General features: G+C 44.7%; 1 protein-coding gene across 1 annotated transcript in view; it reads right to left on the bottom strand.

Moving 5' to 3' along the window:
* Nucleotides 1–25,864, bottom strand: part of PRKCH (protein kinase C eta) — a 213,011-nt gene that overhangs the window by 18,460 nt on the left and 168,687 nt on the right. Inside the window, exons 11-12 of the mRNA XM_008529606.2 lie at nt 3,961–4,099; nt 3,125–3,313 (exon numbers count right to left, since the gene is read on the bottom strand). Of these exons, the coding sequence (XP_008527828.1) occupies nt 3,125–3,313; nt 3,961–4,099 (328 nt within the window). The remainder of the gene's footprint in view (nt 1–3,124; nt 3,314–3,960; nt 4,100–25,864) is intronic.

Here is a 25,864-nt window from a genome sequence, read left to right as displayed (position 1 = left end):
TTTCACGTGCCCAGCTCTCACTGGCGACAGTGGTGGCCGTGTCCTGAGCATCTACTCTGTGCCGAGCACTGTTCCAAGTATCCCCCATGCACTTGCGCAGATGCCAACTGTACGGAAGAGGAAACTGAGGCATGGCAAAATTATGCCATTTGCCCAAGGTCACCCAGCCAGCAAGTGGAAAAGCCACGATTGGCCCTCAGACAGCTCTGCTCTGGAGGCAGCTTCCTCACCCCTTGCCCGGGGCTTCCCTCCTCAGCACTTTTCCTCCGGTCTAGGGCGTTCCTAACAGTTTACTTTCTCTTCCTTGATCACACTTCTGCTTAAACATCTCAGCCTTCTGCAAAGAAGAGCTAATTTCCTCAGCTATAGCATTTAAGCTTTTCATTTTTAGGCATGGGGGCTGAAATGTACAAAATTGTCCCAGAAATCCTCTCAGTGAATTATTTTAGTAATTTTATCTGTCACCTTTTCAAATGTTTTCAGAAAATCACTTTGTGAAGGAGGAAGAAACAGAATGCTTATTGTGTTCCTGGTGGCTTACATGTATTCATTCATTTAATCTGGACAATAACCCTATGGCATGGATTTTATTAACTCGATTTTACAAGCAAGGACACTGAGGTTCAGAGAGGGACAGTAGCTCACTGAGGTCACTCAACTAGAACGTTCAACAGAGCTGGGAGGTAGGCTGCCGCTGGGTGAGGCCCATGCTCCTTCGCACAGGGAGTCATCCCACTGAGAACACAGGGGGCCACTTAGGAAAATCAGTGTGAGGTCAGCGACACAGCACGATCTCACATGCTGTGTATCTAGCTGAGCAGCGGGCATTAGAAAGGAGCCAAAATAAAGGGCAACGAGGAGGCTCATGGCTTCCCAGAAGTCAGTCTGCAAGGAGAGGGTGCAACTCAGTCTCTCCTGAAGACTAGATTCTCTTTAGGCATCACAGGCTCTGTTTTCTCTCAGAACAAAGATTGTGGAGGCAGATATTACTGGATAACATATACTCTAGTTACCAAAATATTTTTATATACATCAAAGATACAGCTTAAAGTAATGGGATTTATCTGGCTAAGAAGAAACAGTCTTAATAGTTTCACATGGATCTTAACCTTCTCAGTACCTATTCCAGGTTTTACAGGAATTGGGTAGGGGGATGAGATCTTGGTCCCAGATTTAGTTGGGAAGAACCTTCTCAAGAGGATTCTGAAACACTAGAAAAAGGTTGAAGACTTTTACAGATTTGAAGAAAAAAATTAACTGAAGCAGATGTGGGTGATTTTCAACTCAAATGATGATGTGACCTCTTAAGATTTCTACTGGACCTAGATTCAAAAGGTATGAGGAATGAGAAACACTGAACTGGATTGTCAATTCCTAAATAGAGAACATTAAACTTTCCTGAGGCAGACTGACTTTTATTTCTTACCCTCCATGGTACAAAGCATAGCGACTTTAATATACCAAGGCCAACAATGCACGTTTCTTTATGGCTTGAACTAGCATTTTCATTTGAATTATAAACTCTGGGGTCCTTATTTTAAATATTAAAAATGCTAAATCAGCTATAGTAATTGGACTAAATATGTGCACCATGAAGAACCATTAGTATTATGATGGTGGTTGTCGCAGGCTGCAGGGGATTAGCACGCGCCGAGAATCACAAAGAGCCAGATTCTGGACCGTGGAGCTGGGAAAATAATAATGCAAAGTAAGCCAGACTCTGTAGCATGATTAGGTTGTGTTACCATAGATGAGGTCATCAAAGTCAGCAGGGGACAGTGTAAGTGGGCACATTTCCCTTCCAGAAGTTAAGAAACTTCAGGGCATAAATCCACAAACACAAGCCCTTCTCCTTGAGGTTTTTATTCATAAAATTATAAAAGCCACATTCTTGGTTTCTTTAGTCCAAAATTTCTACTAAATATATAACTAAATTGTTCTTATGAAGACACGCTAGATAGGAGACATTTGGTAAAACCCAAAAGTCCTTCACTTTTATTTCTATATGGATCAGCGCTTCCTCAATATCAGGAGAGTAGTGGCACCTGAACTTGAGAACCAAATTACGAATTACAATTCACTTCAGCAACGTTTGCCTCAGAAGGACTTGTGTGATTATTCCTCTTTTAGTGACGTGGAGAATTCTCAGGGACAATTGTGCCTTCAGCCCCAGTAAACAGTGACCTGCATACAAAATGTTCTTGAAATGGCACTGATTATATGACTGGAGATTTCTGAAGAGAGACAAGTCTTTCAACAAGATAGCTAATATTTCCCACATTTAGTTTTTTGTCTCAAATCATTAGAAAGGATATGACTTGAGAAAATAATTCTTTTATCCCATAGATCCTATCCAACAGAGAACGGACTGTTCTGATTTTTCCCTATTTGAAGAAATGACCTTTTATTCATCTTTCTTCCTCCTGTGTATACAGTAGGTGATAATACATGATTTTCAAATTCAACTAACGTGGTTATAGAACTAAGCCAACTTACGTGTGCTTTCTTATTTTCAACATAAAAGCATCAAATCCATGTTTCTTTCTCACTTCAAAATAAGGCTTCTAGCATATGCGTTACATGCACGCAGGAAAGACTTTTCAACGTCATATTACCCCTGCATCTGAATCCTGGGCCTGGCACCTGGCTTGCACAAGGATAACAGGAAAGCAAGAGATCTGCAGAAGTTTGGAGAACCTCTCTTCTCTCCCAGCACTCAGGGAAAGGCCCTTTCGTCCTGCCCCTTGGACAATGCCGACAGAACACAATCAGTATTGTAACGAACTGGGAATGGTGTTCATGTGACCCAGCGCCCTGGTATGTCCTGACTGGATGAAGCAGGAGCATCACTTCACTTACACTAAAGCCATAGGTGCTAGAAATACTTGATAGTTGGCAAACAATGCCATCAACTGCTATTGCCGTTCGCCCAGGAATAACTATTGTATAAGAGAGGAAAACAGCCAGGGAGAGCTCTGATTCTTTGATTCTACAGATTAAAATGCAAATTTCGATTGGAGCTGGTAGCTTACCGGTGGGAGGTATTAAAAACACACACACAAGAAGCACATAGAACAAGCCGGTTTGCAGTAGGTTGAAAGATGGCTATGCAAGCCAAACTTACAGATTTCAGGATTCCCGTGGCATCTTCATGGAGCCATGTAGGGTAGACCACTTCATCGTTCAGTATGGCCTCAAAGAGGTCATCTTCGTTCTCTGCCTCAAAGGGCGCGTGACCGCAGAGCATTTCGTAGAGCAGCACGCCCATTGCCCACCAATCTACCGCGGGCCCATACAGCATCTCTTGGAGGATCTGTGCAAAGCGGGCAATATGAGAAGTGCTTCATGCATCTGATTAACAAACGTGTCCTTAATGACTAGGGAAAATGATGGATTAGGAAATAAGGTAAAAACAGAGTTCCCTGTGCTGACATGCATGTTTCATTCTATCTTAGTGAGTGGTCTGTTTTTCCTGTGATCAACTTGGAGGGCTCCTCGTCCAGGAGATCAAACATTTATGGCCTGCTTAGGCCATCGTAATAGCATTTTGGAACTACATCTATGCAGAAGGAAGAGGAGATTGGGCTCACTCACCCATACGGGAAAGATTCAGGAGCTTTCCTTTACTTCTGCTAAATGGGGCTGGGATTAAAGCGCTGGGTGGAGGCAAAGAAGATAGTAAACTAAATAGCCGTGAGTGGCGCACACTTTGTTCTCAATCAGGCCTAAGGCCTAAAGCAACTGCAAAGTTTACAAAAATTTTTTTGACCCAAATTCTTATTTAGAGGGACTGAGGACATTTTCAGCCATCATTCACCCAATGAGCCATGAAGGAGTCTGGAGGCCTCCGCTTTCAGTGCCTCCCATAAAGTCAGAGCACACAAAAGCAGCCCGTGGCATTTCTGATGAGGGTTACTGCAGAGCCTGGATTTCCAAAGCGGCCCAAGCAGCCGCACTCACCTCTGGAGCAATATAGTCAGGTGTGCCACAGAAGGTTGCCGTGGTGACTCCGTTACAGATCCCCTCCTTGCACATCCCGAAGTCGGCCAGTTTACAGTGGCCCTCGTGGTCCAACAGTACATTGTCCAGTTTCAGATCTCTGAAAGAAACAAAGAGCAGCATGTGGTAGGGCAGCCAGGCTGCAGACCATGTACCTGGACAGCTGGCTCAGGGGACGGGTGATCAGACCACAGAGTGGTCATGCGCGGCCAAGTGAGCTCTCTGGACAGACTTCAAAGAGAAAAACTTGTTTGGGTTATCTGGATAAAAAATTTAGATCAACTCTCAAAATCGGCCTCATGGTTCCTAGATGATGGTTCCATATGAATGGAACCACATATAAAAATGCAGGCTGCCCTTTAGAAACTGAGGGCAGAATGTGGCTTTTCTAGGCTTCCTGTTCACCTTGTACCTATAAGCCATCCACCTACCCTGTCCCCATCCTCCACTCTGGCATCTATCTCTGCTCACTGGAGTTCACTTAGTGAACATTCCTGGAGCAAGTGGCCACTGTGTGCCAGGGACTGTGACAGGCATCAAGAGTACAGATAATCTTTCTCCCCAAGGAACTCAAGTGTGACAGGGAGACAAACACTTGCTAGACGGTAAGCTCCACGAAGGAGGGGTCTGGTTGATGTGGTTCACCGTTGTGCCCAGCATAGTGCACTCGATAAATACTTGTTCATTATACATACATCTGGATGGACGTGCACGTCTATATACATACACATCTATAAACACACATGTGTGGGAAGGGTGGAAGAGGAGGTTAGGGAGAGAGAAAACTGTTGTACAATAAAAGCGGCATAATGGGAATATAAACCAAGTGCTGTGAGAGAAAAACAAAAAGTAACAATTCCTTCCATTGGGAGGAGAGAGGGACAGTTCCACAGCAGACATAGAAATTGAGCTGGGTCTTAAAGCCTGAGTCAGAGTCTTCCAAGCAGAGAAGGGGTGTGAGGTCACTGTGGGGCCAGTTCACGGGGGGCAGGCGCAGAGGGGTGATATCAGGTGGGCTCAGGAACCCCATGTGGTGAAGTGAGGCTGGAGAAGGGGCCAGCATGGACCACCGGACCATCAAAATGATAGGGCTACAAAGGCAAATTAGGTCCAAACTGTGAAGTGCCCTGAATGCCATACTAAGGAATTCTGTGACCCATTGAATCTCTCTAATGAAGGACTAACACGTTCCTAGCTGGACAGAAAGATCAGCTAGAGGTGGCTGAAACAGTTTCAGGAGATGTTAAGACCTGAACTGGGACAGTAACAAACGGAATGGAAAGTAAGGTGTCAGTTGGCAGTGCTTTGGCGAAAACACAACCAGTAATATGGGCTGATGACCACTTAGAGGTAGACAGGGGGAAGCAGCAGAAATGATGACTCCTGGGTTTCTGTCTTAGATTCACTGGGTTAGTGGGGACGTTAATAACCAGGAAAAGACAAAACAGGAGTAAGAACAGGTACACAGGGGCATGGGAGATGATGGGGAGCCCAGGACAAAAGCACTTCCCATCCCTTCCCCAACCCCTAGCAGCAGAATCCTCTTAAGGGAAGAGAATTTCCAGCAGCAACAATTCTTGTTTGGTGGAAGGCCTCAGGAAGGCATGAACACAGACGGACACTCATAAAACTGTCTGCAAATGAAAGCCGGTGCCCTCCTAAAACACCCCCTCCCCAACAGGGGCCTCTAGCACCACGTTTTCCCATTGTCATCAGGTCAGCATTGTTACAGAGGGAGGCCTGTCATCATGGCAGGCTGGGAAAGAGTCCTACAGACACACACTACTGCCAGCCTCCAGGCTCAGCCTGGAGAGGACCAGGGCGAGAGAAGCAATCTGGCCTATTGGGTGACGCCTTTATGCTTTGCTAAAGGATGACATGCTCAGAGGAGACCACTCGGGCTTATCAGGAAGGAGCAGGCTGCACTGGCAGCAGGGGATGGTAGGTGATTCCTTGACCTGGAGCCATGCAGTCAACTGCTGTGCGGGAGGCTATGCTGTTCTGGGTGATGGTGTCCCCTCACGGCAGCATGTTCACAGTGGCTCCAGCTGACTGCAGTTCTGGAGCTTCACGTGCACAGTGGGCTGTGTTGGGTGCGCATGGTTCTGTCCTCCTATCCCTACTTTGAGAATACAGGTCTGTTGGCCCGCTTGGCCCAAGGGAAAAGGCTGGTCTGGTCCAGCCCCAGATCACGTTGCAGCTTGGAGGAGGTAGGTGGTGACAGAACTGGCGAGACTGGTTTCCACACAGTGCCCTGTGAGTTGATACAGCCTGACCTTGCTGGTCTCACAGAGAGCAATCAGTGGAAGACACCCAGGAATGAAAACAAAGCCCTGTTTTCCAGGAATCCCCGATAAGCGAGGTTAAGGCAGCAGAGCTTTCTTGGCCTGGGTCAGCGGGAGCACAGACCAGACCTCCTGTCTGTTCCCGGGTTCCTGGAGGCCGTCTTCCACGTACAAGCGGCGTAAGGTAAAGGTGTGCAGGAAACCTGCGCAGCCACTGCAGAAATGCAAGGCTTCTCCACCTCTAAACCAAACACAGCCTCGGTCCCCCAGTCCGCTCCTGCCCCTCTCCAAGCCGAATCCTACTCCCACACGAGCTACTGTTCTCAGTGGGCTGTGGGCTGTGGGAACTGTTCCCTCACCACACACACAGCATGAGCGAGACTTATTTAACCCACGTGAGGGTGGGTCACAAGAGCCCAGGGTCAGGGGTGAGGATGACTGGGGTTGTGTACACGTGAGGGAGACTACCTCCAGGAGCACAGTCTCTCTCAGTTATTCTTCCAGAAGTAGCTTCAAACTCAAGGCCCTGTGAGTGCCCGGTTGTCTGGCTCCTCTGGGACTGATGGCAAACATTCCAGGTGGCTGGCTGGCTGGCCAAGGTTAGAGAGATTCTAGTCTGTGGCCCCAGGAGAGACCAAGGCCATGGGGGATGGCTTTATCAGCACCATGCTGTAGCCCAGAGATCCAGGTCCGTGTGGACCTGTGCCCAGAGCACTCTGACTCCCTCCCGTTGCCAAACAAGGTTACTGAGTTTCTGAATTCCCCTGAAGCTGTTACGCCTGCTAAGGGTTCCGAAAGGATTTTCTTGGGTCACAGAAACAAGTGCTAACAGACCCCCACAACGGGCTAAAGAGCTGACCTGTGATTGCTCAAGAGAGCTGGTGACTAACACTCCAGGTAAGAGGTTGATTGCTTCTTACTCAGCTGCTGTCACGGGCAGCCGGAATGGTTCAGGGAGAGAAAAGTGCTTTGCGATCAGTTTCATAAGGTGCTCATCACAATGCCCTCTGCACAGAGGAGTCCTGGAGCACAGCCCCGCCGCTCAGAGACAGAACTGAGCAGCACAAGGGAGGCAATTCATCCTGGTCACGGGATGCCCGGGGGAACGCAGTCAGGTTATATACCTCAATCCTGACTTTTCAGTCTAATTTTAGGCATTCTGAGAACTGTACCAGCCCTGAGGGAAATGCTACTGCTGGTTTCACACCAGGTATTACCTAATAAGACAAAATCCTCAAATTGGAATGCCAAGGGGGTTCAATTAAGAGCATAATATAATCCCAGGCTATCAATTCTACCCTCAGTCCAAATGTCTTACACCTCCACTGTAAGGAAGGTGCTGATGTCCTAGATAGTCAACCCTGCCCCTAGAACACCAGTTCATAGCTCTATGACAGCACACCTGCACTGTATTCCAGAAGGCTCTGTCTGTGCACCTATCTCTCCCTTAGCTGGGGCTGAGCCTTATTCCTTTCCAGTTCTAGCTTGGTCCTGGCAGAAGGGGCTGACCAAAGAGAGAAACAGAAGCATCTCAGATGGACAACAGTGAGCTTCCCTGGTCAAGTCAGAGCCTGTCTCATTTTTAGGTGAAGGAAGGAAGTTCCATGAACCTTGTTCCAAAGTAACTGAACTTATAAAAAGCCATGTGCTTTACACCTTAGAGACAGAATTTGGAGGGAAAAGAAGAATCCTGAAATACACGTTCAAACTCTTTGCTTTAATGAAGCTGGAGGAGGGGAGCAGCTTCAGGAGAGGCCATTCTAAAGCACAGAGGATCCAACACAATGCTTTCCCCGGCTTGCACCCAGATGGAAATAGGACATTCAGAGGGTTAGTCAAACAGATCCAAAAGTTACACAGCCATTTACGGCCATAGCCAGCTTCCACTCTAAGGGTAAATCCTTATCTTCATTAAAAAGAAAACAAAGTAAAAGCAAAAAAAGTCATCCTATGACTCCTGACTTGAATTTGAACTATGCAGAGGTCAGTTGGCTCTGAGTTCCGCAGCCTCCATGCCAACATGTAACCCAGCAGCCAAACTTAACAAGGCTACACAACGAAGATGACAAGTTCATACAGGGCAGAGGCTCAAATCCCAAAATGCCAAATACACAATTACAGGCTCATCATTCATTAGGTCATTGGGCACAGGTATTTAATAGCTGTACCTTTGGTCATGCAAGCACAGAAGAGTAGAAAGAGTTATTTTATCCTCCTTGGTTGCCTGAAAGGTACATTGTTCTGGCTGGGTAATCAGGGTTACTTCAAATGCCCACAGAAGTTTCAGAGAAGATTCCAAAGTGGTTGAAAACAAAGAAATTGTATTTATTTTGTTACCACCATGAGCTATTCTGAGAGTTGTAAAACAAACTGACATGAGTCCTACTGCTTAGATCACTGGAATCAGTTACTCTTCCAAAAGAAATAAAGGAAAGTGAGTTGAGAGCTGGCTCCTTGAACAAGAATGAATGTAAGCCTATTCAGTAGCTATTTTTAATGTGTTTTAAAAATTTTTACCATGGAAAATTTCAAACATATACAGAAGTATAGGGAATCCTTACCAACTCCCGTAGTGATTGCACAGCATCAGCAGCTACCAACGCATGCCCAATCTTGTTTCACTATGCATTTACTCCTTTCCTGATCCATCTTTTTTTTTCAGATTTTGAAGCAAATCTAAGACATGAAATCATCTCATCTATAAATATCCTAATATCTGAATCTAAAAGACAATAATTCTTTAATAAAGTATCACTTTGATATTAGTTATCATAAAATATACAGTCAATACACTATTATAAATATATTGCCCTTTGTTTGCTCATTTGGGGGGGGGGGTGTGTATCCAGAGAACCTGAAAAAAAGCTTCTGTGGATAATAATAATAATAGTGTCATTAAAAGCTAACATACAAGGGTTGGCCCGGTGGCACAGTGGTTAAGTGTGCATGTTCCACTTTGGCGGCCCAAGGTTCGCCAATTTGGATCCCAGGTGCAGACATGGCACTGCTTGGGAAGCCATGCTGTGGCAGGCGTCCCACATATAAAATAGAGGAAGATGGGCACGGATGTTAGCTCAGGGCCAGTCTTCCTCAGCAAAAAGAGGAGGATTGGCAGATGTTAGCTCAGGGCTAGTCTTCCCCCCACCAAAAAAAAAAAGCTAACATATATTGATTATTCAAGTGATAAGTGCTTTATTCATGTTATTTTATCCTCAAAACAACCCTATTAAGTAGAATCTCCACCAACATCATTTAGTTAGCCAGGTGTAAAGTCAGGATTTGAACTCAGTTCTGCTCACCTCCCTCCAAGGCCTGGGCTCATAACTCACAACAGTAGGCACACGCTCTTCTATGTAGCGATGTTGTGTCCCTGGCAAATCCTCCTGGCAGACTGTTTCCTGAGAGGACTTCACTAATCAAAACCAGAACCATCTGAGAATTAATAAATATCCCAAGACTGAACTATTACAAAAAGATATTTTTGTGCATATCACTATTAAATGCGTTATCAAAATTCTGCAAAAATAATTTTTTTTGCTTTGATTTTTAGCTTGTGCATGGAGACGTTCAACGGATTTTACATAACCCATGAAAGTATAGGAGTTGGGGAATGCATAGCAAATCTCCTTCTAGTGGTAAAATATTCAGAAAATAATTCACGGCCCTCTTCTAAGGAGAGGCTGGGCAAGTGTTAAGAGGTGGCATCTGCCAAGAGAGTGAATTTGGCTTACAATTGTAATTTCAGAACAAAACCATTTAGGGTTGGCTTGTGTTTTGAGTGTCTGGGTTTATATAAACTTGAAATTTTTTCAAAGCAATACTGATTGTATTAAATTTGTAAAAGAATTTTTAAAAGCCACTGAAATAGCAAAAGCCTAAAATTTGGTTTTATTACAAGTTAGAGGTAGTGCCATTCATGTATTACCTACCATCACCCTTCACCCACCCAACAACAAACACTAAGTATCATCCATGAGCCATGCAATATGCAAGGGGCTCAGACTACTGAAGGAGACAGGAGAGAGGAGGAGCCTGATAGGGCAGGGGCCAGGGAGGAATTCACTGTTTAGCCAAAGAGGAAAGAGAAACCACTGAAAAGTCTTACAGAGGAGAGGGATGGCATTAATTGGTGATTTTACAACAAGCCTCCAGCTACAACATGGATAACAGATCAGAGGGGATAAGATAGAACATGAAGAGATCGTTGGGAAGCCACTGGAACACCTAGAAAAGAAATGATAGTGGCCTGGACTAGGGTGGGGCAGTAAGGTAAAGAGAACTAGATGGATCGAGAACTATTATGGGGAAAAAGAAATGGCATTTAGTAAGGGAAGGATACAGAAGGTAAAAGGAAAGGAAGTGTGAGCATGTTCTGGCTCACGCAATTTATTTTGGACATTTTGAGCTATTTTTTTAGACATCCAAGTGGAGATGTTTAATAGGCAGCTGAATATACATGGCGAGAACTCAGAGGAAATGCTGGGCTGGGGATATAAAGTTGAGAGTCATTAGCTGGGTGTGGACGAGTTCACTTGGGGAGAGGAAGTGGCAGGAGAAAGAGAGGGCTTGGGACTGAGCCTTGGGAAGAGTACGCTGAGGATAAGACGCCTGGTCTTTTCCACACTGAGACCACAAACATTAGCAAAAATCACAGCCAGAGCTGGTGGCAGAGCCAAGTGCCCAGGGGAACAGGGACACGAGTCTTTGCCTCCAGGTGGGCCATCTATAGTCTTGTTAGGGTTTAAAATAATTAGAAAATGCTAACCTTTTATATTCAAAATCATCTAATGGACTCAGTTTCTAAGTTAAACTGTCAGCGTCTGCCACAGGATGTAACCTCTTGTGAGTGTGAACATAACTATTTTATTTTACAAAGCTATTTGTTGCTGCATCACACATAAAAGCAAAATTTGGAAACAAACTAAATTATTTATTAATAGGGGAATGGATAAATAAATTATAGTATATCCACAACAGAATTTTATGAAAGATGCTAAAATTTTATGAAGGTCTAAAAATGTAGAGAAATGTTTATGATAGAATTTTTTTCTTTTTAAAATTATTTCTTTTTTGACTATAAAAATAATATTTTCTTTTCTTTTTTTTTTTTTGAGGAAGATTAGCCCTGAGCTAACATCTGCTGCCAATCCTCCTATTTTTTGCTGAGGAAGACTGGCCCTGAGCTAACATCCGTGCCCATCTTCCTCTACTTTCTATGTGGCATGGCTTGACAAGTGGTGCATATGTCTGCATCCGGGATCTGAACCTGCGAACCCCGGGTGGCCAAAGTGGAATGTGCAAACTCAATTGCTGTGCCACCGGCTGGCCCCTAAAAATAATATTTTCATTATATAAAATTCAATCATTCCTGAGAAAAAATACAGAGAAAACGATGACAGGTTCCTAGTCTTCCAGTCTTATCTTCTCAGTGCTACACTAACACATGTGATAAAGGAACTTGCTTTACTTACTTGACAAATATTTTGGATATATTTCTATGTCCTTTCAATCTGCCTCATTCTCTGTAATGGTTACATAAATTCCATTATAAAGATGTACCATAACTTAACTAGTCCTCTCTATGAACATTTAGGTTGTTTCTAACTTTTTGCAACTTCAAACAATGGAGTAATGAACATTATTTGCACACTTGTAGGAGAGTTTATTTAGGATAAATTTTTAGAAGTAGAAATGTTGTGTTTAAGTGTATAAATTTAAACAGATGTTGAGCAAGTGCTCTCCAAAAAGTTTACACTAATTTATGCTGCCACCAGTTGGGTACAAGAGTATCCATTTGGCTTCCTTATTCAGGTTAGATGTAATCATCCTTATATCCTTGCCAATATGCTAGGGAAAAATGATCTCATTGTTTTAATTTCATTTCTTGATTATTAATGAGATTAAGCTTTAAAAAATACATGTTTAATGGCCATTTGTATTTCTTCCACTGCCTAGTCACATGTTTTACCAATTTTAAAATTTGAGTTATTTTTTCTATTACTTTTTAGAAGTTTATTACACATTATGGATAGCAGTAATTTGTTATATTGGTTGCAAATAATATTGCCCTTTTTTTAAAGTTTTGTTTATGGCAACTTGCATATTTTTTATATAGTCAAATCTATCAATCTTTATAGCTAGTGGGTTTCATGACTTATTTATAGGCTTATATAATTCTAGGTGAAAAAACAGGGTACAAAATTGTATTTTCAATCTTCTCTTAATTATGTTACAATTGGGGGTATTGAGGGAAAGAAGACAGGAGGGACAAAGGAGAGATGGGAAAAGATAAAAGAGAAAGGTTAAAAGTCTATTTCTGGGTGATATATTTATAAATGATTTTTCTTTTCGTTTTTAGTATTTTCTAAATTTCTTACAGGAATTATATATTACTTTGCTAACCAGGAAGAAATCATTAAAATATATGTTTACATATTTTGGCTTTAATAATTTTTTTTGGTTTCTGTACCGTTTAAGCCCGTAATTCCCAAGGAAGACATGTAGGGAAAATGATCCACTGGTAGGAATGGAAAAGCTTTCTTTGGAACCAGTCTGCAAGGCCATGTTGAAAAAAATCAACCTGAACATTTGTGGACTCGGAATTCTGAATCTGTTGTCATAAGCTCATTTTTTACCATTGAAATTACCTGAAGTGTCTACCATATTATATAATTGCTATGGATGGCATTTATATTTTCAACAGCCCCACAACAAGTCCCTGTAGTCTGAACTGAAGTATGAAAATGAGGCTACTACTAAAAGAAGCAACATTGCAAATTACTAAACGAGGTCCTCATGCCATTTCTGCTGGTGAAGCGACGTTTTATCTGGTGTTTGTGAGGCTGGCCTATGAGAACACCTGCTTAGGAACAAACACAGTCACGCGTTGTTTAACAGCACGACGCCTTCTGAGAAACAGTCGTCAGGCAATTTCACCATTGTGCGAACATCATAGAGTGTACTCACACAAACCAAGAAGATATCGCCCACTACACACTGAGGCTACGGTACTAATCTTGTGGGACCACCATTGTATGTGTGGTCTCTCATTGACTGAAACGTTGTTATGTGGTGCATGGCTGTATGTGAAACAGAAACATTCATCACTATAAGGTTGAATGCAAAATAACTCATTTTTCTGATGAATGAAGAAAGTCAATAAAACACTTTCCAACCCAGAAAGTGTTACCCAGGCACCTCTGAGGTTCTTTCCCCCTACCCTTTCATATTTCTTCCCCACAGCTACTTGGAATGGGAAATGATCATGAAAATGACTCTGTACAAGGCTGGCTCTTACAGCCCCTTTCAAACAGGGCCAGGGACTCACAGACTAATGCCCACAAGCCAGGGGTTGGTCTCCGTCCAGCTCTGGTGTCTGAAGCCCTTGGTATGCAGGCAGCATGTTTCCACCTTCACCACTGTGTACACAGAGGACCAACCTAACTTGAGCATAGGGACCAAGAGAGTTCCCCTTGCCTTGTCTTATGGTAGGAAAAAATGTACAAAGAAAACACCCATTGACTCTCTGGACAAATGTAGGAGGGAATGGGTTTGATTAATGTCCACAGCATGCAGATCATACATCTCCTTAGGTCCATCAAATCAATGAGCCATCAAGCTGACAGCTGAGCCTTCTATATATATTTTTTCATTCCACACCCCTCTACTCCCAGGAGGGTTGAAATTCCCTAGCTGAAGTAGCACAGATTTATTTAGCAGCTCCTTACAGTACTTTTATTTTACAGTTGCCAAGAAAACCTCTCTCACTGATTCTCCTTGCCAAAATGCTTCCTACGTGACACCTGGCAGCGTTCAGTGTGCAGATGCACTCGGCAAGGGAAGGCAGGGAGGCAAGATGGGGGGCTCAGACAAAGACACCAAGGAGATGACCGAACCTTTGTGGCTAGGGGCCTCCCAACCATTGGGCCTAGCTCTGACAACACAGCAAGGATGCCGGGGCCAATGGTACACTTGGACTTGACAGTCTAAAGAGGATAAAGTGCTCAACACACTGAATCCTGCTTAACTCCTCAAGCTCCCCTGGTGCAGACAGCTGAGTGCAGCTGACCCACGGAAAACCACCTGCCCAGGCAGCTGTGCTTCCTGGCCGCAGAAAGCCAACAAGAAAATGGAGGTTCTCACACAGCAAGACCATAAACAGGATCAGAGAGTGATGGGGATTCTGAGACCCTGCAAGCTAGGCACAGGATAGGCGTGGAGGAGCTCCTTCCTGGCTGGCTGCTTGCAGGGCACGTGCATGAAGACAAAGGAAGGAATGACTCCCAGCAAGGAGGAGTCAGAACATGGTTCCCTCTTAAGCAATAAGATCTTAAGGACAATTGGGGCAGCTGTGGAGTGGGGATGGGCAGGGGCAGATGAATCCTACTAGGTTTATGTTGGATACACGGCACCTATACCAACAGGTTCATAGAGTGACACTCTGTTAAACATCAGAGGACACACAGCACTAGGTAAATGTTAACCATTGTTGTCGCTGTCATTGTTGTTATTAAGTGGATAAATGCTGTGGCTCTTGTCCTTAGAAAGAAAAACCACACAACTGAGCTATCAATACAAATACACAGACCAACAAGTGAGGGGACAATGAGATATCTTAACATTTCTAGCTACAGCTGGTTCCCTCTAAGGAAACCCAGGGCTCTTGTGATGAAGGGCACTAGACCCCGTCAGCACGGAGGCTGGTTCCCGGAAGACATCCCATTGAGAGGAAGTAGGAACGTCGTTGCTTTGCCAGGGTTAGAACTTCTCTTTGGCTTGGGGAAAACAAGCAGCAAAGTTGTGGCAGCCATTTGCTGTCCAAGCACGCAGCCTCGCACACTGGGAAAGGGGATGTGGCTACTGCTGTGAGGGGGCGATGAGGAGTGTTTTATGACAGGAAGGACTAGAGTTTATAGCACCAACCTCAGGAAGGGATATACAGGCTGCTTTTGGCAAATAGTTAAACACAAACCATTGCCAGCATTAGTAATGCCTTGCACAACATTGGGGCGTGGGGGGTGCGCTTCCGACTTGAACCAGAACTTTTGGCCACGTCAGCAGGTCTCTCTGGTTATCTGCTACCCCCATCAGAGAGTAAAACTAAGCCATCTAAAGGGAAGTCTGAAAAACCCAAGAGAACACCTGTAGTTCAGAACCACTCCCAGGCCCTTGGAATTAAATATGAACCTCACATTTTAATTCTGGACTACAGCTGGCATTACTTTGTTCTCTAATTATGTTTTGCATAAAAAGCCTTACTTTCCTCAGTCAGATTACAAACTCCAAGGGTAGGCCTGGAATATTTCACAGATCATTTCTGGAGTACTGATCACAGGCCAGACACATGATAGCAACACACATCTGAGTCCCTTTCCAAGGAACTTTACTGATCTCCCCCAAATGCTGGGCATGTCACAGCAAAATGTGCCAAAGACATCGAATTGTCCCCTAAGAAATTCCCTTTGGGAGAACTCACTGTTACTTCCTGACCAACCACCCACTCTGTCCCCAGCACTTGGCTTGACAGAGCCCAGGTTTCCCAAGACAAGCATTTAGGTGTTCATTTTTAAATATCTGAGTACTTATGGGTTGAGACACTGTCCAAAGACTTTCAAATTTTACTCAGTAGTATTCTTCTTAATAAAGATAACCTATTACGTGCAAAAGTAAGAGTCATCCTAACTTCCTAAGATCTTAAAAGTCAACAGAATTCATAAATCATGGAGAGAATTATTTTTTAGCCTGTGTGTCTTATTTTCAGTTTAGAAAGTATCTCCAAACCCGTAGATAAAAGTAGCAGCTGAACACACCTTTTGAGAGGACACTAACATTCTTCTTGCCTAAATGCTGGACTAATCTTGACTCAATAAAGAATGGCTATTTCTCTTTGGTCAATTTCCCCAGCACCTCAGTTTCTCTAATAACACATCAAGGTCACAAGGTGATAGACCTTAATCTAAATAATCACTAACCCTAGATTTCACTCCATAAGTAACCTGCGTCACAACATTGTATGTCTGTATGTACATTACAGAGGCTATTAAAGATCTTTGCAAATATAAGGTTTCATACAGTAATAACAGAAGGGCATATCTTACATTTCCTAGGGAATCGGATTCCTTGTTGATGATCTTAACTGGTAACAAATCCAGAGTGATCAATTCTGGAGACAAAATAAATCTGGACTTGTGGCCAAGAATGGAGTCCTCACACAACACAGAGATAAAGGCCAAGGGCAAATTCTCAACTATGCTCTTCTTCTCAGTCTGCTTCCGTCCCTAACCCCACGTGACCTTGGGAGGTTATTCAACCAATCTCTGTCTGTCTGTCTGTCTGTCTGTCTGATTCCAAAAGGCAGTATAGTGTGAGGTGAAGGGCACAGACTCTGGAACCAGGCTGCCTGGGTTAGAGTCTTGGCCCTGCTATTTACTAGCTGTGCGATCTTGGGCAAGTTACTTAACCACTCATGTTCGTGTCCTTATCATGAAATGCAGATAACAACAGTTCCTGCTTCATGGGAATTATGAGTTATTTAAGTGAATTGCTTAGAACACTGCCTGGAATGCATTAAGTGCTTCAGAAACCGTAGCTATTATTTCCTCATCAACCAAAAAGTAGATAACATTCGCATGGCCTATTGCTTAAAATTTTTACAAGACTCAAAACAGAGAATATACACAAACTTTGTAAATTTTAAACAACATTGTCGCTTTGAGTTTTGGGCAGGTAGGTCTATTATATGAAGTGACACATTTGGCTTATAAACTACTCTGTGGGTCATATGGCATGAAGCCAGAGCGGGCTGGTCATACAATGCCACGGCCTGGCAGCAGGCAGTGAGCAAAATGTCTCAAGAACTGGTTAAGCTTCATTAGCCACAACACCTTTGTCTACTTCACCCATCTTTGCTGAGACCAAATTCGGATGCATTAAGACATAGGAATTGGATCTCTGTTCAGCATCAGCAACCCTGCCCGGCACAATGAGAAAAGGCTGGTTTAAGTTGAAGTTCATCCAGTTCCATCTGGTTTGTCAAATGCTGGGCAGTTCACCACAGGCGACACATTCTTTTAAGCAGAATAAGCTACAGGAGGATGAGAGAAGTCACTAAATCCTGTTGCTATCTATAAAACACTGTGGCTGGAGAAATTTATTTCCATTCTAGAGAAGTGAAATTCTCCAGAAATGAAACACAGAATTACCAGGAAGTGACATGCTATCTGTACCTCACAATGCAATCAAATAAAACTCAACTGGTACAGCCAGTCCTCGTTCCCTACCCTCTCCCTGACTAATTGTTGAGGACATAAACATGATAGTGGATATCGGTCTGATACATTCAGTGGTATGATAAAACCAGGCCCTGCAAGACCCCTTTTAGGAGATGCTATTTCCAATTTTTCACTGTTATAAGCAATGCTGTCATAAATGAAGGTATCTTTTTGACATTTCCAAACCTATTAATATTTTTTATCATGTGTTTTCACAAATGAGCAGTAACTCTGGGCACCATGATCACATTCAAGAATCTCCATCGATACCACTGCGCTGGTGTTCGCCTTCCTTTACCACAGGAAGCCAACAAAGGTCACGGGTAGTCAAAGGAGGGGCAGGCGGGGAGTAGGAATTCCAAAATCCTGCCTCTGGCTGCTGTTATTTTATGATTATTATTTTCCCAAATAAAATGTGATCTCCACGAGGAGAAGTGCCTCCTTGTTTCATTTCTCCATCTTTATATTTTTGAGTTCCCTTTGGTGCCTAACACAGTGCTCTGTGCATAGTAGGTCCCTAATGAGTGGCTGTTAATCTAAACAGCAAGTCCCCTCTCTGCCAGCTGCAGGTGGTCTGGTTCTGAGAGCCCAGTGAGCGTAGGTTAGGGAGGACACCGGGTACCCTGAGGAAGCTGGGTGGATTCCGGTTTGTGCTCGGAGCCTGGCACCCATCTAGGACCTCTGGAGTCAACATGAAGCTGCCACTGCCTGCTGGGATACTGTCTGGGGGATGACCTAGCACCAGAACAGCACCCCAGGAACCTCTCTGCTCTAAACACACTCTCAAGTCTACCCTACTCTAGACATCAATCTTCCAAGACCAGACTAGAACCAAACCAATTCCAAGAGATACCAGAAAGGAGAATTTGCCCTGCTTGGTGACTGCCTCTTCATGTTTGGCTTATAGGTGAGAGCAACCTTTGCTCTTGTAAAAGAAGGGTATTAAAAATTCCATAGATGCCTCAACAGGATTTATGTGAATTTAACTGGATACTACAGGACATGGTGTGCTCTGGGAGTAGCTTCTCTCATTAAGACTGACAATGAGCAGAGAGCACAGAGGTCACGCAGGCTGGCTGGGTGAGCTGGGCAGTGGGGGTGGAGGGGTGTTGGTGAGCAGGCTGGCATCTCGATGCACAGGAACTTTCTGATGGACATCCGTCCCTCTCTTCAGAGGCAGCACATGGGGCTGGGTGGACAAGCTGGGATGCTGGTATTAACTGGTGCACTGCCTGGTCAGTTAGTCAAGGGACAAGAACACTAATCCGAGGCAGAAAGCAAAGCTTCTGGTCTCAGCTCTGTCACCTCTCTTGGCCTCAATTTCCTCATCTGATGATATCACCTCCCTACTTCTCATGTCCAGTCAATCATTAAAAGCTGACTACTCCTCTTGATTATATTTAGAATTGGATGCCTTCTCTCCACCACACTGCCACGCCAATGTTCAGCCCCATCATTTCCCACCTGGATCACTGCATTTTCTAACCAGTCTCTCCACCTTTTGCTCCTCCATTCTCCATGCTGAACCAGTTTTTCCAAAATACAATTCTGATCTTGTCCTTTGAATGTGTGAACCTTTAAGAGGTTCCCATCTGGCTTTAGCACCCATAAAGCACCATCATCAGGCTCTGCCTGTCCCTCCAGCCGTATTTTTTGCCTCACTGCTACCCATCTGGTTCAGATCCCCAGATTAGCACTGCGCTCTTCATGGACCTCTCTTCCCTCATGTACGTTCTCCTGTGCTTAAGGCAACACGGCTCAAAGTGGGGTCCACGGACTAGGACTCACTTGCAAACTGCTACTGGCCTGCAACGGAGTAAGTAGCAAATGAATGAATGAATGAATGAAAATGAATGATGAAGTAAGTAGAAAAATTGAGAGTAAGAGTCTGGAAACTTTTATAACTATTTGACAATAATTTTATGTCTGTTGAGTCTTATAATAAAAATTAGGGCCTCTATTTTATGTCTTTTTTTTAGGAAGATTAGTCCTGAGCTAACTGCTGCCAATCCTCCTCTTTTTGCTGAGGAAGACTGGCCCTGAGCTAACATCCATGCCCATCTTCCTCTACTTTACATGTGGGATGCCTGCCACATCATGGCCTGCCAAGCGGTGCCATGTCCACACCCAGGATCCGAACCGGTGAACCCCAGGCCACGGAAGCGGAATGTGCAAACTTAACCGCTGCGCCACTGGGCTGCCCCCTATTTTATGTCTTTTAAAAATTTCATTTTTCTAGTAATTTACTTTTATAAAAGTATTGTCCTAAATGGACTGAGAAAGGAAAAAGCCCGCGGGTTAGTGGGAGGAGCTGTGGCCAGCACGTTTCTTCCTTCCTCTCCTGGGCTGACGTTCAGCCTCGTGGAAGCCGCTGTGTCTCAGAAGCCTTCTGCCTCCCTTCCTGGGACAAGCTTGGCATCGCTCCTCTGTGCTCCAATGGCATTTGGCACATACATCTCATTACAGCATTTTATAGCACTGACTGTCATGTTAGCTTCCCTGTGGGTCCTTTCCATGCTTTTTTCAGGTCTCGAACCTCAGAACAAGGTGCCTGCACAGGGCTGAGCAGGCAGTTAAGGCTGATTGAATGAGCCCTATGTTTATTACCCTGAACTCTGGCTGCATTCTCTTTGTCCACACCCCTTGAATGTAAAACCCTTTTGGCCTGTGTATCTCCCTCCACTGCCTAGTTGGTGTTCTGTTCACAACAGGTGCTGAGGAAATGAGGAAGAAATGTAAGAACTGCTTTCTGCCACTGGTGGTGAATGCTTTATGCCACCCATCCAGTCACACTGTCCCTTCTCTGGCTCTCAATTTGGTCCCAGAGTTAATATAAGAAAGTTGGGTTTTAGGTACAACAACCGGTGACTAATGTGTGTGCCTGGAGATTGAGCATCCTTATAACTGTGTCGTATTATAACTAGACAAGACAAATCACCCCTGGACAGCTTGCATAAAATGAAAAGGTCAGTCCAGGAAGAAAAGGAACGACGAGATTCCTGAAGTTCTTCATCAAGTTGAAAATCTCATTTGATTATTTTTTTTAAAAGGCATTTCATGGAAAACTCCAAAGCCAGATGGGATAGAATATTAGACAAGAAACAACTTAAAAGCTTAGAAAATCCTTTAAGCCCAAACCAAAGAACATGATTCTCATCATATGGAACTTATTTCTTTTTGGAAGTTGATAAATCAAAAATTTCACTGGGAACCGGCCGGTTGTTCCCCGTGTTTTCCAGAGAAAGCAGTTTGGGAACACATTTCCGGAACCTCAGCCTCTTGGGTTCCATGTCTCGATTCTCCCTCAGAAGCCGTGGAAAAATTCTCTCCCCTCCTCTGTGCTTCAGAGTCCTTTCTGTAAAAAGGGGTGATGCGATCACCTGCCCATTTACAGGATGGAGGGTATGAAATCATCCCAGAGCTTCCTGAGGGCTTCTGCTGTGTAGGTAAGGGAGCCGAGGCTCACCTATGGTTAGAAAAAAACCAGTGAGCCCCAGAGACAGGACAAGTGATCTTATTCCCACTGGAAAAGGTACTCTATTCCTCATACAAATTAAGAAGCAGAGAATCAGCTGATGAAAAACATCAAAACTTAAGATCTGAAAAAAAATGAATTACTTTGAAAATAGAACATTTTGACTGACTGATCCAGGTAATGTACGAACAACAAAGTTCCACTCACTCAGATAATCCCCAGCTTCACCATGAGCTGTAGGGCCATTCCAAACAATGTCTTATCTGCCTATAGAGCCTGGATCCCGTTGATATAGATGTGAACTTGGAATTTTTCATTTAGGTTATGTGACACATTCCTGGCCAGGAAGGTGGTGCTCTCTCTCTTCCCGTAACTTTCCACTGATGCAAATGAGGTCACAAGTGCCAGAAGGCAGCAATGACAGGTCTGTGTGGGCAGAGAATCATGGGCCAAGGCAGAGCACATGCTTTCTCTTCTGCAAGAAGCATTTATACCATCCTGTTGGCACACGTGGGAGAGGCTGTAAGCTTTGTAGTTTGTGCCACAGAGGAGCTAAGACAGCTAAAAGCCACTACTCTGAGGATGCCTTCTTTTCTCTCGTGGCTCGGGAGACAAGAAGCTTCTTCCGCCTGCCAGGCCCTCAGAGGTCAGGACTCAGGGCCATCACAGAGGTTCTGTCTGTTCTGGGCTGGGAGCTGCCCCAGCAACTCCTGATTCTTGGCTGGCCAGGGCCAAATGTGACAGAGGTGAGTGGCCTGAGGGAGTGGCCTGTCCCAGGAGCTTGGAACATGGCCTACCCTCCTAGGAGCAACATGGTTGGCTCGGGAGCGGGCATTCTAGAGGCAGCTGTTCACCCTGGACGAGGCTCACCTGCCCAGCAGATAATTCTACGTGCTAACCAAATGAAGACTGTTAACTACCCCATCTGCTGGGGTCGAGGAAAACCCATCGGATGTGTGAAAAGGTGAAACAGAGGGCTATTATTAGCAGAGGCTCTACCTGAGTCATTAAGCCAAAGGAAGATGAGAGTTCCACACGTGGTGACTCTGTCTTCAGGTAAATTCCAAGGCAACTACACACAATGCTACTTAAGTCTCAGCCACTCCTAAGTGTCTCCTTTGTGGCTGCCTCCTCCTCTACCCTCCCTTACAGGGTAGGCAGTTCCCTACAGGTCTGTTCTCGGCCCTCGCCTAGGTTTATTTCCAGCACTACTGCTAGACCACACGGCGCCTTTGTGCAAATTATAAAAAGGCGCCCCTTTCTTAAGACATGTTACCACTAATTCCTAGAAAATTCAGTCATTACGCAAATCTTCAATGACGATGATGGACTGGGACTCCGTAGAGCTGCTGAGTGTGTGACCTGCCCAGCTGTGCAGTTGTCCTGTGCAGCTGAATCCCATGGATTCAAATACTACCCTAGGCAGATGGCTCCCAAACCTAAATCTCTACCCTAACACCCCTCTCCAGAGATCCAGACCTGCACGAGAAGTTAGAAATTCACTGAATGGGGGGCATAGAGAGAATTCAGACAAAAGAATTCAGACAAAAATATCTGTCTCTGGAGGTGAGCTATCAACTTTGCATAACATGAAACAGTAGACAGGGAGGAACCTAGAAAAGTTTGTTGGGTACCCTCTGTGTTCTTCTGTTTCTGTGTGGCCAAACAACTACTAAGGATGTTTCAACTCTTCAAAGACAAAAGCATGAAAACTGGACTTCACCCAACTGCTGTCTTCCCTCAGTTAACAGCTTTCGAGTCCTCCGCTGGAAATCTTGGAGTTATCTTTGATGCTGACTCCTTGGTCCTCAAATCCAGTTCATCACAGAGTCCTCTCAGCTTGTCCTCCACTGTATCACCCTATTCCCACTGTCACTGGCTTGCTTCAAGCTGTGACTATTTCTTGCCTGACTTATTCTAGAGCCTCCTACCTGAACTCCTGGCTTCCAGGCTTGTTCCTCTGCACTCTGTTTAACACATTACCTTTATTTCCTGTCAGTCTCTGTCTCAAAAACCTCAGATGGCTTCTATTGACAGGCAGATGAAGCCCAAACTTCCTAGCCCAGCATTCAGAACTTTCCATGTTCTTACCCCAACCTTTTTCAACTGCCACCTCCCCCTACTCCGGTCCTCCAGTCCTGCTGAGTCCTCACGATCCCTTACCACAGAATGCTTTCCTGCCTCCAGTCCTCTGTCCCTATTGCTCCATCCACCTGGCATGTATTTCCATATTTCATTGTTAACTGAAAACCTATGGCTCAAATGCCGTCTCTTCTCCAGGGCCTCTGTTGACCCTCTCCATCTGAACGAATAGCTTCCTTTCCTGTGCTCTCACTGCATCCTGTTTATATTTTACTTTGAGCATTTCTGGTACCATGTCTTAAACTGTCAATTTATGTATGTGTTTGGAGCCCCCAGTAGACTAAATCCTTGAGGGCAAGGATCCTGTTTTTTCTATCTTTTGGTCTTCAGAGCCAAACTCAGGATGCAGCAGATGTGCAGGACACGTTGAATGAATAAGTGAATGGTGGAGAAGCCTTCTTCATGGTCAAATGAAGCCCACGAATGACTTCATGATGGTCTACTCTGAGCCTGTGTCTTTCAACGCACCAGGCAAACAAGGGCAAGTGTACTGCACTATGTCAGGTGAGGGTGAAGGCACTTTCCAAACCAAAAACTCCATTTAAAACAAACACACAGTTATGCCATAACTTAAAACCTGCATCAAATGCAATTCCTGGAAACTGCAAGCCCTGGCAGTGGGGCTGAGGCTCGGCCCCTTGGAGGAGGATTGGCAAGATTTACGGCCTCTTTCTGGAGTCTCCTTCTGCCTCTGCACAGCTCTCCAGAGCCTGGACTGGCCCACCACCCAGGCTAACAATGCATTACAGGAACCTGAACATCACTCAGAACAATGCTCCCCTTGGGAAGGTGAGACCCTGGATGGGAATGAAGGATGACAAACGGGATGCTTACAAATCTGGTTAGTAGCACTGTCTTGAGAAAATAACAAAAAACTTGACTATAAGTTCTGTCTGAGTAGAACTGTATCCTCAAGCTTCACTCTTCCAGATACATGTAGAGAGATGAGAAATCCAGCAAGGAAAGGCCACTTACAATACAGGCCTCATTTGCAAGATAAACTCAACCACCTTATCAGCATTTCTCATCTTTACCCTAAGCAATACTGGGATATCCAAACCTGCTCCTATCTGAGACTGGATTCCCCAGTTTCTGGGAAAGAAATGACCAGGAGCGTAGACCGACCAAGGTGCAAACTGGGGAGGGGTAGACTGACTTGGCTTTTCTCACAGTGGAAATGTGGGTGTCTGCACACACTGCTGCTCTTCATATTGCTCCTTCTGCAGAAACCTGACTAGCACATAAAAAAGGGAAGAGCTGAATTCAGCTGATTATACATATTTTTCTGACTATCGAGGCTTCCGCTTCCCTTTCGCTGTCACCAGGATGCCCTTAATAATACCATTAACCAAGCAACCGTCTATCACCAGGCCTAGAAAGGAAAAAACTCCATCACTCCCTAGAGAAGAACAAAACCCCAACCTCTGCATTGCCTTGGTTCTAAGATCTGTGTCTGCTCCCTCCCCTTTAATGCTTCTGAAACAGGGAAGTTTCTTAAAACTAATGACCAAAAAGAACCTGCCAGCTGCTAGTACTGTTGTTGACATCACACCAGAAATCATCAGCACTTAGTGATCTGTGGTTTCCCGGAATCAGGGAAATATGGTAGTTATCGGTACATTCCCCTTGTCAATTGCTGTGTTAAAGGCTGGGGACCAAAAGGAAGGAGAGAGTCACAGGGAAATTTAGGGCACATACATATAGATGCACCTTTAAAGAAAACAATGTCTAGGTAATTCCATTTGAAGACACCAATGCCTTATAAGAGGCTTTGTGGAAGACCACCGCCTGCAGGAGCTTTCCTATCCCTTTAGGACCAAAGGATTTTATTAAATGTTCAGGAAGAGTCACTGCGTGGCCAAAAGGAAGAAGAGGCAGTCAAGTTCCCTCTTCTTAGGGTTTCTTTTTTCCTTTTCTTTCTCGTTCTGAGACCAGGGAGCCACAGGGCAAGGATGATGGCCTCTCCAACCCTTCCTGCAAGTCTAGGATAAGGATAGTGTCTGCTTCTCTAGGAGACTCACTGTTGGCACTGAAGAGAAACTTGCTGGGAGAGTGGCAAGGGTTGGCTAAAGAAGAAAGGAAGATGAGCTTTCCAGAGAGCCCACCCAAGAACCCAGGGAATTCAAACTTGGCCTGGGTGGGTTGGCGTTGCACACTTGAAGGAGCCCGCATTCCTGGACTGGCATGACACCACTCACGCCCCTACACCCCGGCTGGCCTGGGATACTGCCACAGCCCCACTGATTTGAGGCCTGAGGCCGCAGTGTGGTGAAGTTCCTCCTGCTGACTCACAGGAACACCACAGTAGCGCATAGAAATTCCATGAGGAAAGATGATATTCCTGACATTTCTCCTAGAACTCAGATTTTCCAGTGGATTTCCTTGAGCACAGTCTTGCTGTCATCCCAACTGCAGAGGGATAGCTCAATATTTCCAAAGTGAGGTGGAAGAGCTCACTGTGGCTGTAAAATTCTAATACTGCCTTCATTTTCTCTGAGAGACCCAAAGGGGACCTACTGAAATAGAAGCAGACCTAGGCCTGGTGGGCACTGATTTGGAGCTAAAGGACAGCTGGGGGCTTTGAAGGAAGTAAATTAGCACCCAGGGTCAAATGCAACCTGTGGATACTTCCTGCTGGTGTGGCCTTGGGCTCCTTGTCTGTCTTTTTATTGGTTTTTTTTGAGGAAGATCAG

The sequence above is a fragment of the Equus przewalskii genome, chromosome 25, assembly GCF_037783145.1.
Source record: "Equus przewalskii isolate Varuska chromosome 25, EquPr2, whole genome shotgun sequence".
NCBI lineage: Eukaryota > Metazoa > Chordata > Mammalia > Perissodactyla > Equidae > Equus > Equus przewalskii.
Note: the sequence above shows the minus strand (reverse complement) of the source record. Positions and strands in the feature narration are given on the sequence as shown.